The following is a 15,820-nucleotide window of genomic DNA, read 5'->3' as shown; positions in this document are numbered from 1 at the left end:
ATATAAATGTATAGTCCTACATACATATTCTATATTTCTCGTGTATTCATATCTGTTGTTAAATCTAATCACTGTCCTGAATATATATATATATATATATATTTTTGCATAACCAACAGAACAGACACATAGGTTACATTACTTTTTATGATGTTGAGGTGCTATATTAGAAGTGCGTAGCATTCATGCTGTTATTTTTCCTCGTGTAGGTCTATAGTTTTTAATACGTGGCATTATATATGGAATTAATTCTCATTGTGCATTCCAGACAAGTCCCAGTTGATGCACTGCTGCCGCCTTGTGGAAAAGATTCGTGCCTTTTTTGCACTACACTGAGACTGGACAAAGTGTAAACTTCACACACTTTTTTTTAATCGAATTTTATTTGGTCATAAATGACAGACAAAATTAGATAAAAATGTGATCAGGTCTACAAACCGTTGCCTCTGTAAGATTCTTAAGTTGATCTGACAGCAAAAAAAGTTGTGATAACAAATCATGAAAATATTTTTTTTACAGTGTAGGCAACTTTATTGGTATGATTGTTTTACATATAATATTGCCAATGCAAAAATAAAACACAATGCATTGACACGAAAAAAAGGTGCCAGTGATAATGCATAATAAATAAATAGAATTAAAAATTATTTTTTTAAAAAGATAAACATTAAACTAGAATAAACTAAACATGAAACTAGGCTACATAATTCACCCCTATTACGCCTAAATAAATACGTTGCTGTAAATGTTTAAAAAGGTAGATTATTCAAACGCATGACGGTAGTTCGCTTGCAATTTCTAACCATAAATTGTGGTAGTGATAAAAATTTAGTGATAAATTTGGTCATCGTTTTATACTGTAATGGAAAGAATGAATCATTTTGCCGGTATGTGGTTATTTTCTGGGATTTCCACAACCACTTGTCTCTCACGCACACACACAATAAAGAGAGGAGAAGAGAGGGGGAGCTGCCTTCACTTGTTGCTATCGGAAATTTCCTACTTCCCACTTCTGAAGTCGTGATTACGACCTAATCGCATTCAAATCTTGACTTGAAGGTTCATGTCCAATTTTTAAACTTGGAGACTATTACGATAATTCCGATAGGCAGCATTAAAACTTCGGGGACCTTCTTTTCGGAAGAAACTGGTTCCGGTTTAGAAGACAATATTGTAACAGAATTTTGTTTTTTATTATCAACCCGATGGCTTATAATGGCTGCCAGTTTTGACTAAAATATCATGGTTAGATAATTATGGGAGCTCCTTAGAACAATTTTAAAAAGCTTTCAGAATTATTCGGTCACTTTGTTTGTTTTTTTAGACATGGCCAACAATGGGGACTGCAGTAACTGTTACTTAGGCGAAAAATATGGTTACCATGGTAAATGTATGAGATTTCAAAATCCGTGGACGCAAGCTTGTACAGTCCTTTTCTGTCTGTGATGCTAGACTCGATGTAAATGGGTTTATAAAATATCAAAAAGACATTAAATAAAAACAAAATAATCAAATAACATAATATAACATAAAACTAAGAAATATATAAAAGAGAAATGCAGAAGAAATGTTTTTTAAACGTTTCTAACAAATCTCTTTTTGAGGTCGATCTTTCCTCTCAGGCACATATTCGGACAACACTTCTATGCGCCACAGAACTAGGAGGCCCTCTGTCGTTTCAGCGCCGTTTGAAATAACGAGCGACCAGGCCAATGAAAAATATAAGTTTCTCATCTGATTGAAATCTACAACATCCTGGTTGCTATTTCGGTAAATATGTTTCATACAATTCCAGAATAACCCATATTGCTTAATCGTACTAAAATCTGTGTTCGTAAATTATAGTTATAACCTTTATTTTCACAAAGTTTGTTAGCCAACTGGCTAATGCTGAATGGACTGACTAACGCTTACAATTTCAAGTGCCGTTGGCAGTAAATTATTATGTGTTACATGAAGTACACCTACAGAAACACTTATTTAGCTTATTGTTTTTTAAATGCATGTTGTAACTCGACGAACGATCTAAAGTGAAATTCTGAAACGTGCTTTCACAATGCAGTTTTCAGTTTGTTTTACACAAATATGGTTTGACTTGGTTCTACTAATATAATAAATGTTTACCCTAAATTTAGTTTGAATGCCGTCATGAATAATTTCCGCACACCCGTATGTGTAACGTTAGGTATACAGTTTCTGTGCGTTTCGATGGGAAAACTCCTTTTATTGCTTTGTATTGTAACCAGTCTTTTTGCTGTCCTCACCTTTAATTTCTTTGTTTACTTTGGTACTTATACAATCTCTTTGGGATTTGCTTGTAGGTGTTGGTTTAGCTCTTTGTCCTGAGCCTCAGGTCCAGTGACAGCAGCCATGTTTCTGTACAACCTGACCCTGCAGCGGGCAACTGGCATCTCCCATGCCATCCATGGCAACTTCTCAGGTACATCACTGAACAACAACACTGAGTCATGGGTAATTTCTTCCTGAAAGTCCCCCTGTAGTCAATCATTTTATCCCTTAAAACTCATTTGATCAACAAAATAACATTATCTTTTTTTCCTTTTCCTTCATGCCTTAAAATAGTTTGAATGTAACTACCTTGTCTCATTTAGTATAATCGGTTCTATGAATATGCAAAGTTGCTCTGCCCCCACTCACTCACACCAGCTCAGAGATCCACTCCTTGAACGATCACATGTTGACATGATTGGTTACAAGGTAGTTTTTGTGACATCAGAAACATCAGCATTTTCAAACCACATTTTTGAGACTGTCTTCGGTTCTCTTTAGTTTTAGAGAGAAAATACTCCGCAATGGTGCTGACTGGTGAATTTGCAAATGGTTTGTCTAAAAGCATATTAAAAACACCACATAGACATAAACAACATTAAAAGCATGATTTTTCACCACATGGGGACTTTAAAAGCAGTGTGCTTTACTTATATTTTGTTGGAGAAATTGTTATTGTTGTATCAAATTTGAGATTGAAGTAGTGTTTTCTTCTCTATTATGATGTATATTATGATGTATATCTGAGTAAAACGACTTCTCTAACAAGAAAAATGTAGGGCGGGGCTTGATTTTGTTCATCGGAAATTGTTTTGGACTGTTGCGGATTATGTGAGTTGACAGGTTGTGCCACCCTTGCGCCATTAAACATGGCATTAGAGATGTCATTGCAAGTTGGAGGGGAAGTTATTTTGATTAAATATTATGAGGGCGCATGAATTTTCAAATAAAAATGGTGTGATTGGAGAAATCCTTTTATAATAAAAACTACAAATCCCTTTAAAAAACAAGAATTGTCAATTTTGGTTTCATGGTGACTTTAAAAGCATGAAATTTAAATCCTAAGTGGTGTTTCTCTTTCACTAGGAACTAAGCAGCAGGAGATTGTTGTTTCCCGTGGGAAAATCCTGGAACTGCTGCGTCCTGATGCCAACACAGGGAAGGTCCACACGCTGCTTACTATGGAGGTGTTTGGTGTCATCCGATCCCTCATGGCCTTCAGGCTAACGGGTGGAACTAAAGGTGAGCAACTTGGTTCTAATTGTTGTTTTGCATAGTTGATATGTAGAAATTTTAATTTACATGGATCTCATTATGTAATTTTAGACTATGTTGTGGTGGGGAGTGACTCTGGCCGTATTGTGATTCTGGAGTACCATCCCTCCAAGAACATGTTTGAAAAGATACACCAGGAGACGTTTGGTAAGAGTGGCTGCAGACGTATCGTGCCAGGGCAGTTCCTCGCTGTGGACCCAAAAGGCAGAGCTGTTATGATAGGTATAACTACAGAGGTTGTATCAGTTTGAGATGCAGTAGGAAAGCTGATAATCAAAATATGCATTAAAAAGCAAATGCAATAAAGCAGCATTTTCATATGTAACCCATTTTATAATTTTAACTATCCACTTTTTCCTCTCCCAGGTGCCACAGAAAAGCAGAAGTTGGTATACATCCTGAACAGAGATGCAGCCGCCCGCCTTACCATCTCCTCCCCTCTAGAGGCCCATAAGGCTAATACACTTGTCTACCATGTGGTTGGTGTGGACGTGGGCTTTGAGAACCCCATGTTTGCCTGCCTGGAGATGGACTATGAGGTCAGAGTCCTTCTTGAAATATCATCTGATCTCAACTCTCGAGATCCACTTTCCTGCAGTTTTTTCTCCAACCTTGACTGACTCACCTGCCTGTATCTATCTAGTAATTATAAAGACATTGATTAGCTTGTTCAGGTGTGTTTGATTAGGGTCTGAGCTAAAAATCTGCATGAAAGTGGACCTTGAGGGCCAGAGTTGAGAACCCATTCTCGTGCTTTGGTTTTTGACTAGAGGGACTTTAGCTTGCGCAAACCCCGCATTGGGGGTTGCAGGATGACTTAAAAGTAGTTAAAGTAATAAATAAATATTAATATTGTGAAATAGGGGTGGAACGGTACATGTATTCGTATTGAACCAAAACGGTACGGGGGTCACGGTTCGGTGCACGAATTTACACGGAGAATACACGGTTTAAAAATAAATAAAACTCGCGTGCAAATTAATTAATGTAATGCGGAACTACTGTTAGATACGCGGGTTCTTTAGGGACATATAATCTGTACCACCGGCTTAGCTCTGAACGCGCGTTCACTTCAAACGTTGGCTTTATACGCGCATCCTATTCGCTTTGGACTAGCGTCGAAATAGACGCGAATTTGACGCTCTATTCGCGTTTGGTGTGACCGCATAATGAACAGGCTGCGATGTCAAGATTGCAATGCTGGAGTGTGTGTGTGTGTGTGTGAGAGAGAGAGAGATGCGCGGGCGCGATCGAACTGTGTGTGTGCGCGCGAGAGAGAGATGCGCGGGCGCGATCGAACAGTGGAAACATAAAAAACATACTCAGTCATTTTGTTCATACAGATCATTAAACCTGCAAAGTGTTTACTTATATTTGTGTACACTCGCACTGTAAACTCTTGTCAAACTGTAACCTACAACTGTCACCCAACCAAAATCGCACACACACACTGTTTTTAAAGCAAAACATATTTATCCAACTCAAAAAGACATTTCAAAACAGTCTGTGGGTCCCATCTTTTGGACATTCATCATATTGCATTGGTTTCCATTTCTTGTCCTCAGAGCACTAATCTTACACATTCTACATTGATTAAAAAAGAAAATCTAATGTGTTTTTAATGGTAGTATTATTTTACAGAAATCAATTATTTATAATTCAGATGAGAATATAATGTTACATTGTTAATTAATAATGTTAATTAAAATTAAGGAAAACAAATATATTGATCTGAAATATAGCAAATTAATTTTAAATTAATTCAGGTACAATTACCAAACATATTGCAAGGTCTTTTTGTCTTTTTATTAATTTAATTAATAAACTAATTATATTAAACTATTGTCAGTGCACTACAAATAAACTGGTTCTATGCCTTTATTAATAAAACTTATTTAAAAAATACAATGCCTTCTGCATTTTTGTTTTGCTTTTCCCTCCATTGTACCGAAATCGTACCGAACCGTGATGTCTGAACCGAGGTATGAACCGAACCGTGACTTCTGTGTACCGTTCCACCCCTATTGTGAAATGATCTGAACTTGATCTAAATTAAAAAATTTCTACAGATCAAATCAAGATGATTAACTTCTAGAAGCACAAAATGAATTTTGGTTAATTTAATATCAGTATTCACAGTTTCTGTTAATAAACTTTTTTTAAAAACAGTCTTGTCATAACCGTATGTTCACACCGCCGCCGACTTGAGCGTCAAAGAAGCTAATGTTTTGGTAGGAACGAAAGTTTACATTGTGTTTCTCCGGAATCAGCCAGCGCGAAAGACGTCTATATTCCGACTGGTTGCTGGCGTTTTGCCGCTGCTTGCCGCTGAACTGCGTCATAGCTCATTACCATAAAGTTGAGCTTCTTTCAACTTTCTGATTGATGCTCAAAACGCCCAAAACGCGACGGCGATGGATTTGACGCTACTTGCAGCTGGGAAAAGCCAGCTTCCATTGAAAATGAATGACTTCCAGGCGCTTTGGAAGCTCAAGTCGGCGGCGGTGTGAACATACAGTAATCACTGGAGAAATATCTTATAGTAGTCTATATGGGGGTCCGTCAAATATTGTGTTGGACAACAGGTCAAAAAGGTTGAGGTGTATTTGCATGTAACCAATGTTAATGCTACTTAATTTGATCAGAATTTTTCATGATTTTTCAAATACCAGTGATGTATGTCTCAGTCTCTAACCCATAGTGGTAAATGGTTTTGCAGGAGGCAGATAATGATCCCACCGGAGAAGCTGCGGCAAACACACAGCAGACTCTGACCTTTTATGAGTTGGACTTGGGCCTCAACCATGTCGTGCGCAAGTACAGTGAGGCACTGGAAGAACACGGCAACTTCCTCATCACAGGTTCGGACCTTTCAGAATGTCAAGATGGATTTACTTGTTGGATAAGAATTCACAAAATGTGTTGCAATACCTTTAATAATAATAATAATTTGTTACATTTATATAGCGCTTTTTCTGGGACCTCAAAGCGCAGAACACTTACCTAACACTTGTTTCAAACGTGTTGCAATACCTTTATCTAACACTTGTTTCACCTGCTTTTAAGTGATTCTTTCACTATTGCATAATAGTTTTTGAAAGAAACTAGTTTTTAGAAAAGATGTATTAAATTGATCAAAACTAACAGTTTATAATTTTACGAAAGATTTCTACTTCAAATAAATGCTATTCTTTTGAACTTTCTATTCATCAAAGAATCCTGGAAAACACATTTCCACAGAAATATTAAGCAGTTCAACTGTTTTCAACCTTATAATTAATCTGATAATTCTAAAATGTTTTGAGCACCAAATCAGCTTTTTGTAGAATGATTTCTGAATGATGGAAATTATTTGAAATTGTAATATTTCACAATATTAGTGTTTTTACTGTATTTTTGATGAGTTTAAGAGGATTCTTTAAAAAGATATTCTGATAATATTATATTAAATGGTATTGTAGATTAAAATAGTTATGTTCTCCAGTGTGTCAGAAATGATGAATATCTTCATGTCTCTTCTCTGACTGTTTGGTGAAGAGATTGTTATGATATCTGATCTTCATGGACTCACGGGAAGTTTTGCTTTCAGAGGAGAAAAATCTAGCCTAGTTTCTGTGTTAATCTGACCATTTCCCCTGTCTGCTGTAGTTCCGGGAGGTTCGGATGGTCCCAGCGGTGTGCTCATTTGCTCTGAGAACTATATCACCTACAAAAACTTTGGTGACCAGCCGGACATCCGTTGCCCAATCCCACGCAGGAGGGTGAGTTTGTGTTGTCTGCCCCTTTGCATCCCTCCGTTTGGGCACAATACACTAAACATCAACTTGAGGTGTCTAAATCGCAGCTTGACGGCTATTATCGAAATGATGAGCTTTTCATGTCTCTTCTCTGACTATTGAACTGGAGACTCATAAAGATCTCTGATCATAATATTTGTTTTGGACCTCGTATGGTTGTTTAGTTCTCAGTCATTGTGTTTGTAGAATAGATTAAACAGATGTGAGATGTGACCACAGCGCCTTTCTCTTTCTCTGCATTTTTTAGAATGACCTGGACGATCCTGAGAGGGGCATGATCTTTGTCTGCTCTGCCACCCACAAGACCAAATCCATGTTTTTCTTTCTAGCCCAGACAGAACAGGGTGACATCTTCAAGGTTACACTGGAAACTGATGAGGAGATGGTGAGTACACAGAGCTAATGACCCTGACTGTCATCTGTTTCTTTACTTCATGGACATTGAGGTTTTTCAAGCAAGTGAAAATGTAATTGCTCTCAAATACTTGTTGTGTTCCATTCAAAACGGAAAGGCAGAATTTCTAACTTCCTTCTTTGAAAAGTGCAATAAAATGCCACTTAAAGGTGGACGTGGAAACTTTCAACCCAGGCTTTGAAGAAATATGGGTATTTGACATTACCTGAACACACAGTTGATGCTAAACATTTACTTTTAAGCAAATATTATTCAGTGAACAGTCGGTGTTCCTACATTATACAATCATTAAACCCTTTAAACAAATGTTTGCATTGCAGAGAAAGGTGTGTAAACCACAGTAAAAAAAAAACTCTGCTTAAAATTGCACACCTGCAATACAAATCCTATATCTGACTGAATGAAACTCAATATTGCAGACCGAATTCTGTAATATAACATTGAGTTTCCACTGAACTTGAGAGAGATCTGGTCTGAGGATACACTCATGAGAGGTTGAAATGCTGGAAAGTGATATGCTATGTACTTGGATTACATAGTCTGTTCATATTTTAGGTGACCGAGATCAGGATGAAGTATTTCGATACCATTCCAGTGGCCACAGCCATGTGTGTTTTGAAGACTGGCTTCTTGTTTGTTTCTTCAGAGTTTGGAAACCAGTAAGTCACTTTTATATCTTGCACATTTTATCACTCACCCAACAATAACTAGGACTGCACGATTAAACGGTAAAAATCAAACCGAAATTGCGATTATGAAATCACAAAGGCTGCAATTTTTTATTAAATAAATATATGCACAGTGTGATCAGTAAATGTTACTCCAACTTTGAAAGTACTGCGAGATTGAGTCGCTTATAACTTTTATAGCATTTGAAAAAGCAACGTGTCAAACAGCATGAGTGATTTTCTCTCTCTCTCTCTCTCTCTCTCTCTCTCTCTCTCTCTCTCTCTCTCTCTCTCTCTCTCTCTCTCTCTCTCTCTCTCTCTCTCTCTCTCTCTCTCTCTCTCTCTCTCTCTCTCCCCTTTCATTCACACGTCTTTTTAAGTCTTACCAATTTAAACATTGTTCCATGCGAAAACAGATGTTTTCTCTGCACACATGTAAAGCCACATCACAAACAGCTTGAGTAAAATGGTCAAACTTCTGGTCTTGGCGAGTATCCTGGTAAACATAGTCGGTTATGTCTTACATAAGCAGTTGATGTGTAACAATATAATAGAACTGTGCATTAGCTTTTAAAGTGACAGCAGCAGTGTCTGTCATTAATGTTGATAAAGGAATCAGGATTAATAGCCTATGCATTTAGTTTATATCAGACTAAAAACTGTTATTTTACATTTGAATACTAGTGTTAGACCCACCCAAAAACCATCTCCTTATTTCATTTTTATCTTTATTCTATTGTTTTTATTTGTGCTACTTTTTTAATTTAATTCAAAGATTGAAATCAAGCTTCCTTGTGTTGGGTAAACTCTTGAGCAAAAAAATACTCCATTGTAAAAACACAAATACAATGAGTGAGCAAACATTTAGGTGAGATGAATGTAATTAAAACAAATATTATGGACCCCAAGCTTTTGAACGGTGTTGTAGATTAAAACGGTAATGTTCTCCAGCGTGTCAGAAATGATGATTATCTTCATGTCTCTTCTCTGACTGTTTGATGATGAGATTGTTTTGATATCTGATCTGTGCACTAGCTCTTATTTATTTCATAATGTGATCCCCCCCCCCCCCCCCCCCCTTCAATTATTTTACATATATGAAAGGTTATATTTTTGCAAATTTTTGGAATGAAAGATCAAAAGGATAAACAATGCAATTTTACATCCATTTTTGATCATATTTACCAGAGGTGCCATTAATTCTGACCACAACTGTATATGTGTATATATATTTAATTTCAGTTGGTAAAAAAAAAAATCACATTTTAAATGGCAATTTTAACCTAAATAATCGCAATTTGATTTTTTTCTTTCTCCAGCCCTAATAATAACTGAATACTTCTGATTTGGTGGCATTTTCACCAAGTTTCAGTGCAGTAACTAGCTTATAGAAGCTGGTAACAAGAGGCTGGAATGTGTGGAAGCAGTAGTTTTCAGTAACCTGAAACCTATGTGGTTTAAATGTAGCCATACTTCTCATTTTCTGTTTAACCTTAAACTTTTCAGTAATCAGTACTGTTGGACAGATTGTGTTCTTTGGAAGTCTGAATCTAAAACCTTTTGTTTGTTAGCTACCTGTATCAGATTGCCCACTTGGGTGATGATGACGAGGAACCTGAGTTTTCTTCTGCTATGCCTCTGGAGGAAGGAGACACATTCTTTTTTCAACCACGTCCCCTTAAGAACCTTGTGCTAGTGGACGAGCAAGAAAATCTTTCCCCCATCATGTCCTGCCAGGTGTGTGAAAGTGATACATTTAAAATCTGATGTTCATACTCAAGCTGGGAATTACTGATGGGAAGTGGGATTTTAAGTTCGCATGAGAACTGATGTTTGGGAATGAATGAGTTCTTTGATGACTGTGCAGTATTGAACTGCTTATTTTCTAGTTACCAAATTGCAAAGTGTTTAGTCAGACATCAGTATGGGTAATTGAGCATGTGAATGCTTCAGACTTCCCCCCCGCTCTTGTCTTTTTACATCAGTTCTTGTAATGATGGAAACTGATTCCTCTGTAGGAAGTGTTGAACCCACAGACTTTTATTTATTAAATATTTTTATTAATTCATTTATTGTTCTGCAGATTGCTGATTTGGCTAATGAAGATACCCCGCAGCTGTATGTGGCATGTGGCAGAGGACCCCGATCTACACTGAGAGTTTTGAGACATGGACTGGAGGTTTGTGATGATGCTAGGAGTCACATTTCTGTGGCAGCTTTGACAACATGGTTGCACAATGGAAATTTGACACCCACTGCATCAAATTAAACCTACGCAATTAATGTGGTTTTAACAGATCAGATTCTAGGTTTTTCCAGAGACTATTAATGTTTCAATGTGTTAAAGTGCTTGTGGTTTTTTCTTTTTTTTTCTTCAGGTGTCAGAAATGGCGGTTTCTGAACTTCCTGGTAACCCCAATGCTGTGTGGACTGTCAGGAGACATGTAGAAGGTAAAAGATCTGCTCATATAGAGTAGAGGTCGACGATAGTGGATTTTTCCGATACCGATATTTAGGTTTGACTGTACGTGCCGATAACCGATTAATCAACCGATATTTTTAAAATGGATACTGGATATAAAAAAACATAACACTCCAAGTAAAACAGTGCTGAACTGAAATGTGCTATATGAAAGAAATATATAAATATGAATATATTAAAATGAGAAGTTCTACAGAACGAATTCTACAGAAAATAATTTAAACATTAAACAGGGCTTAAAGTATTCCGGCACCGTGCCGGATCTCCGGCGTGCGGCTGTGAGGGAAAAAAAAAAATTGTGAACTTGCATGCGGTTTAATATTTTCGAGTCAGTTGATTTCACCTACCAATCATATGAGAGGAGCGCAGCTCTAACACGTTACAAGCCTATCAGAAGCAGAGCAGGGCGGGTCCTGGCAACACAGTGTGATAGAGATCCATACGTCACGTTAGCGTCTTCGGTGAAAGCATGGAGCTCAAGTTCATGAAGCGTGGGGATGATGTCCTACCCACGGCCGTAATTTCCTATACTGATATGCCCCCCCCTTTCAAATTCCTTTGTTATGATTTTTAACCGCACTCCGTCATTGCCACGGAGGAGCAGGACCGAGCCTGTGTAAAATAGCTCACTGAAAGTTCTAATGAGCAGGTATGGCGGTTGCGACCATAGACTGTTAAAAAATAAATTGCGACAGTCAGTGATGAAACGCCAGAAGCAACAACAGGTGACTAATGTCATCATGGATGAAAAGAAAGGAAGGAGATGTGAGTTGGTTGATTCAGGAAATTAGCTCAGGTCAGGATAATGGGTAACTTCAGACTGTTAGCTAAATATTTAGAACATTCTGTGTAGCTTACTAAAAAACATTCTGTGTAGGCCTACCATGAAAACGAGTCCACAGCATTTTCTGTCAGAAATGTATGACAAGTGCTGTCAACGTTAACGCATGCGATTCATTTTTGTTCAGCTTTATTGTGTTAGATATTTAGGCTAACGCAATTAACGCAGCATCCGTTCTTTCTGTCATCCTTTAGCTAGGGTTATGATCACGCTCTTATTCACGCTTATAAATGCTTTAAACCATTCATGCGCGACAAGACAAAAGAGAACGCGCTGTCAGTGAATGTCCTCCTGACACACGACGCACAGAAAGACGCGTGCCAGTATCGAGTTCTCTTTCGCACTTGAACGAACAATAACACATGTATGCCAAAATGTCCGTTTTGTCGAGTATCCTCACAAGAGTCTTAAATGAGTTAAATACAATCTTAAATGGAAGTAAATAGTAATGAGATAATGAGATGCGTGAGATCCTGTCAGCAGGACAGATCTTAAAGTGACAGGAGCCATTAATTCTGTCTGTCAGTAAAGTTAACCTAAAGAACAGAGGGAACAGAGAAAATTACTAACTGCACCTGACTAATGAACGCTTTGATAAGGATTAATCTATAGGCCCATTTCATTTATAATTTATGCAGTGCGGACTGTTTTATAACCTTATTCAATTTCTGTATGGTACAGGTAAATATGACATTTATTATGGGTTTAAGTGAGGATTGTTTTAAGTTCATTTAAATGAAAAGTTTTTTGTATTTTTTGAAGCCTAATGTTTAAAATTTGGGGGGAAATCATTTTCATTGAGACATCAGTAGCTATAATATTAGTGATGCTGGCCTTCATTCATAAAAAAGATGACATAAAGATACAGGTGTAATACTTGAAAATAAATGGTGCCATTGAAGATAAGTCCATCTGTGCCCCCCTCCCCAACGAACAATACTACAACATTTATTAACCTTAGTTAATTCTAAAAATTGTATCTTATTGCAGACCTGCCAACCTGTACGCATTTTGCGTAGTGGGCACGCATTTTGACCTCAAAGTACGCTGGTGCGATTTGTCACTCTAAACTACGCAAAAACCTGGTGACGCCTCTGTGCATGCGCAGTCCTCAAATCAAGCAAAAGCAAAAGAAGCGGAGTTCGACCAATCATAGCGCTGTGTTCATTCCCCACATTGCAAGCGGGGATGATTGACAGATGCGTAAGGCCTATCATTAAAAAGAGACTGAAAATCGACAGCAATAAAGTATCCCGCTCAATCCCCTTCCACTCCCGCGGCGCGCCGTCTGACTGAGTTCATAAGCGAGGACAGTAGTCACGGTGACTCCTGAAGGTAAACGGGCTGGGGTGGATGAGGAAAGTTGAAGTATTGTATTGAGTTAACTTAATCTGGATTCAATTATCACACGGGAGTGATCGCATGGATTATTTTAAAATAGCCTACTCCGTCATTCATGGTCACTCAGATAAGAGGAAGACATCATTCAGCCATGCAAATACAATGAGTGAGCAAACATTTAGGTGAGATGAATGTAATTAAAACAAATATTATGGACCCCAAGCTTTTGAACGGTGTTTGTAGATTAAAAGATGTTCTCTAGTGTGTCAGAAATGATGATTATCTTCATGTCTCTTCTCTGACTGTTTGATGATGAGATTGTTTTGATATCTGATCTGTGCACTACCCCCCATCTCCCCCCCCCCACCCACACACACACACACACACACACTTTCAATTGCTTTACATATATGAAAGGTTATATTTTTTGAATGAAAGATCAAAAGGATAAACGATGCAGATTAATTTGATTAATCATATTTCCCAGGGGTGCCATTAATTCTGACCACAACTGTGTATGTGTATATATATATATATATATAAATGTGTTTTTGTCACATTGTTTAAAATTGAGGTAGTCCTCACAGCCTCGACGACAAACATCTGTTCTTTTTCTGCTAATGCAGCATCTAGTCAACAAAGTAATTACTTTATAATTATATGGCAACATGGACTGTAGTATTCTGTATTCATACCGTTTCGCTGTCGTGTTTTAAGCGCATCTGAAGCGTAAGCGCTCTCCGTGCAGCTTGTGATCTCCGTGCTGCGTGCACCCTCACGTGTTACAATAAACAACATGGGGTGCCAGTGATAGTTTGTTATTTGTCCTCTAGACCTCCAGCAGTCCTTTCTCAGCGCTCTCGTACTGTGTAATGACAGCGCACCATTCTCAGCCGCTCCAGCAACGGACGCAACCCGGAAAAACAATCGGTATGGATTTTTGCCGATAACAATAGTTCCACCAATCAACTATCGGTACCGATATATCAGCAAAACCGATGAATCGGTCGACCTCTAATGTAGAGTGTGTGCTTGCTCATGAACTATGCAAACTTGTTTGAAATGATTTTCTGCTAATGTTTCTCTGAAAAAAAGGGTGGTGATTTTAGACACGTCACTTGTAGGAATGCATTTAAACTAGGGCTGTAACGGTACGCGATATAAAACTGAAATCGCGATACTCAGATCCACGATCCTGTATCGGGGCGTGAGAAGGCAGAATCGCGACACACCCCTTCCAACTCCCAGAGTTATCCTTCCCGTCCAGATCCAATGCTACCACATCTTTAAATTACTATTAGGATTATTTGAAGTTAACATTATAAAATACGTAGACCTACATCACAAAACTAGTTAAGGATAAATTATTTAAAATTGGGCAATTTCAGCGTTATGGACGTGACATTTGCAGTCAAAACTTGAAATATAAATGCGTTAAATGCATTTAATACCAATGTATTGAAACTTGTGTTTATATATCCATACTCCCTTAATAAAGGAGTCCAGACATTAGAAAAATATAAGTCTACACATGCATTTTATAATATGAGGGAAATACACATGCGTTACGGACGTGACACAAAACATCTTTAACTTTTAGGTGTCAAAATATTATTTTAGTAATTCTGTGAATTACACTGCACAAACCAAAAGTAATACTACCCACCGGATGAAGAAGGGTCGGTTCTCCCCAGAACATAAAATATTCTCTCTCTTTTTTTCGTGTTCGCATTTTAGGAAAAAACAATGTTACGGACGTGACAGTTCTCTGAAAGCGGCACTAAAACTTTCACAGAGACCTCAAACAGAAAGCACAAAGCCTTTCTTTAAAGTGAATTTCGTTTTTGTATTAATTGTATCTTAATTTTAATCAATGTTTCATCAACCAATTACCTGGATTTAATAGAAATTAAAGATAACAGACAATAGATAACCACGACACGGAGGCGCCAGCACCTGAACTGGAGCTCGTCTCATAAATGAACCGAAACTCAGTGTATAAGGTAGCCTACTTGCCTCACAGACCTGAGAAATATATCTATATTGAAATGTCTACTTTTAAACAGAACAATTCAAAACGAAAGAAAACAGACTGCTCTCTGCTTATATAACCCGTATGAAATGTGCATTTGTCTCTGGCGCGTTCACTGCTGCGAAGGTCGCGAGTCAGCATCGTCAACTTCATCTTTCCAGCCGAGTGAGCCGACACTGACAGAAACACTTGTTTATTAATAAACAATTAAAATGTCTCCTTGTTTGACATATTCATAATCATTACTTTTGCCGGTTCTTTGTGACAGGTGTTTTATTTGCAGCGCCACTCTTACATGTTACATGAACTCGTCAGCACCAAAACCATGGAGATTTTTTTAGTCAATAATCACACAACCTATTTGATATTCTATAATTAAATCGTGTAGTCGACAAGACCCACACAGTTTGCCTGAAGTGTTTTAAGAAGCTTTCTCAAATGCCCGGGAACAATTCCAACATGCAGATGCATATCTCACGGCACGTCGGCACCATCCCGAAATCAATTTAGTTGGAGCACAGAAAACAACCCAAAAGCAGCAGCCTACACTGCCTAGTTTAGTTGAATAATTTGCATAGTTAATATTGTTCTTTTGTGTTCAGTTTATACAGGTTTTTCAAATGTTTTTTAATAAAGATTTATTTTTTTCTCTCAATCTCTTTTTTTTTTCACCCCAAGCC

General features: G+C 37.7%; 1 protein-coding gene and 3 non-coding genes across 4 annotated transcripts in view; all 4 read left to right on the top strand.

The window, feature by feature from the left end:
• Positions 1-2,302: 2,302 nt before the first annotated feature.
• The window catches only part of sf3b3 (splicing factor 3b, subunit 3), a 32,097-nt gene continuing 18,579 nt past the window's right edge, over positions 2,303-15,820 (top strand). The window contains exons 1-11 of the mRNA XM_056254030.1: positions 2,303-2,440; positions 3,376-3,531; positions 3,616-3,786; positions 3,931-4,103; positions 6,284-6,425; positions 7,213-7,325; positions 7,609-7,746; positions 8,332-8,435; positions 10,016-10,181; positions 10,528-10,623; positions 10,823-10,895. Coding sequence (XP_056110005.1) covers positions 2,371-2,440; positions 3,376-3,531; positions 3,616-3,786; positions 3,931-4,103; positions 6,284-6,425; positions 7,213-7,325; positions 7,609-7,746; positions 8,332-8,435; positions 10,016-10,181; positions 10,528-10,623; positions 10,823-10,895 — 1,402 coding nt within the window. The 5' untranslated portion in view covers positions 2,303-2,370. The remainder of the gene's footprint in view (positions 2,441-3,375; positions 3,532-3,615; positions 3,787-3,930; positions 4,104-6,283; positions 6,426-7,212; positions 7,326-7,608; positions 7,747-8,331; positions 8,436-10,015; positions 10,182-10,527; positions 10,624-10,822; positions 10,896-15,820) is intronic.
• LOC130089445 (small nucleolar RNA SNORD111) lies at positions 7,050-7,133 on the top strand. The gene has a single exon (XR_008807578.1). It is a non-coding gene; the product is annotated as a small nucleolar RNA SNORD111 (small nucleolar RNA).
• LOC130089431 (small nucleolar RNA SNORD111) lies at positions 9,397-9,476 on the top strand. Its single transcript, XR_008807573.1, has one exon. It is a non-coding gene; the product is annotated as a small nucleolar RNA SNORD111 (small nucleolar RNA).
• On the top strand, positions 13,372-13,451 carry LOC130089438 (small nucleolar RNA SNORD111). The gene has a single exon (XR_008807577.1). It is a non-coding gene; the product is annotated as a small nucleolar RNA SNORD111 (small nucleolar RNA).

This window comes from Rhinichthys klamathensis, unplaced genomic scaffold (assembly GCF_029890125.1).
Source record: "Rhinichthys klamathensis goyatoka isolate OS25496 unplaced genomic scaffold, OSU_Roscu_1.1 h1tg000005l_1, whole genome shotgun sequence".
NCBI lineage: Eukaryota > Metazoa > Chordata > Actinopteri > Cypriniformes > Leuciscidae > Rhinichthys > Rhinichthys klamathensis.
The sequence above is the reverse complement of the archived record's forward strand: the minus strand, read 5'-3'. Positions and strand labels throughout refer to the sequence as shown.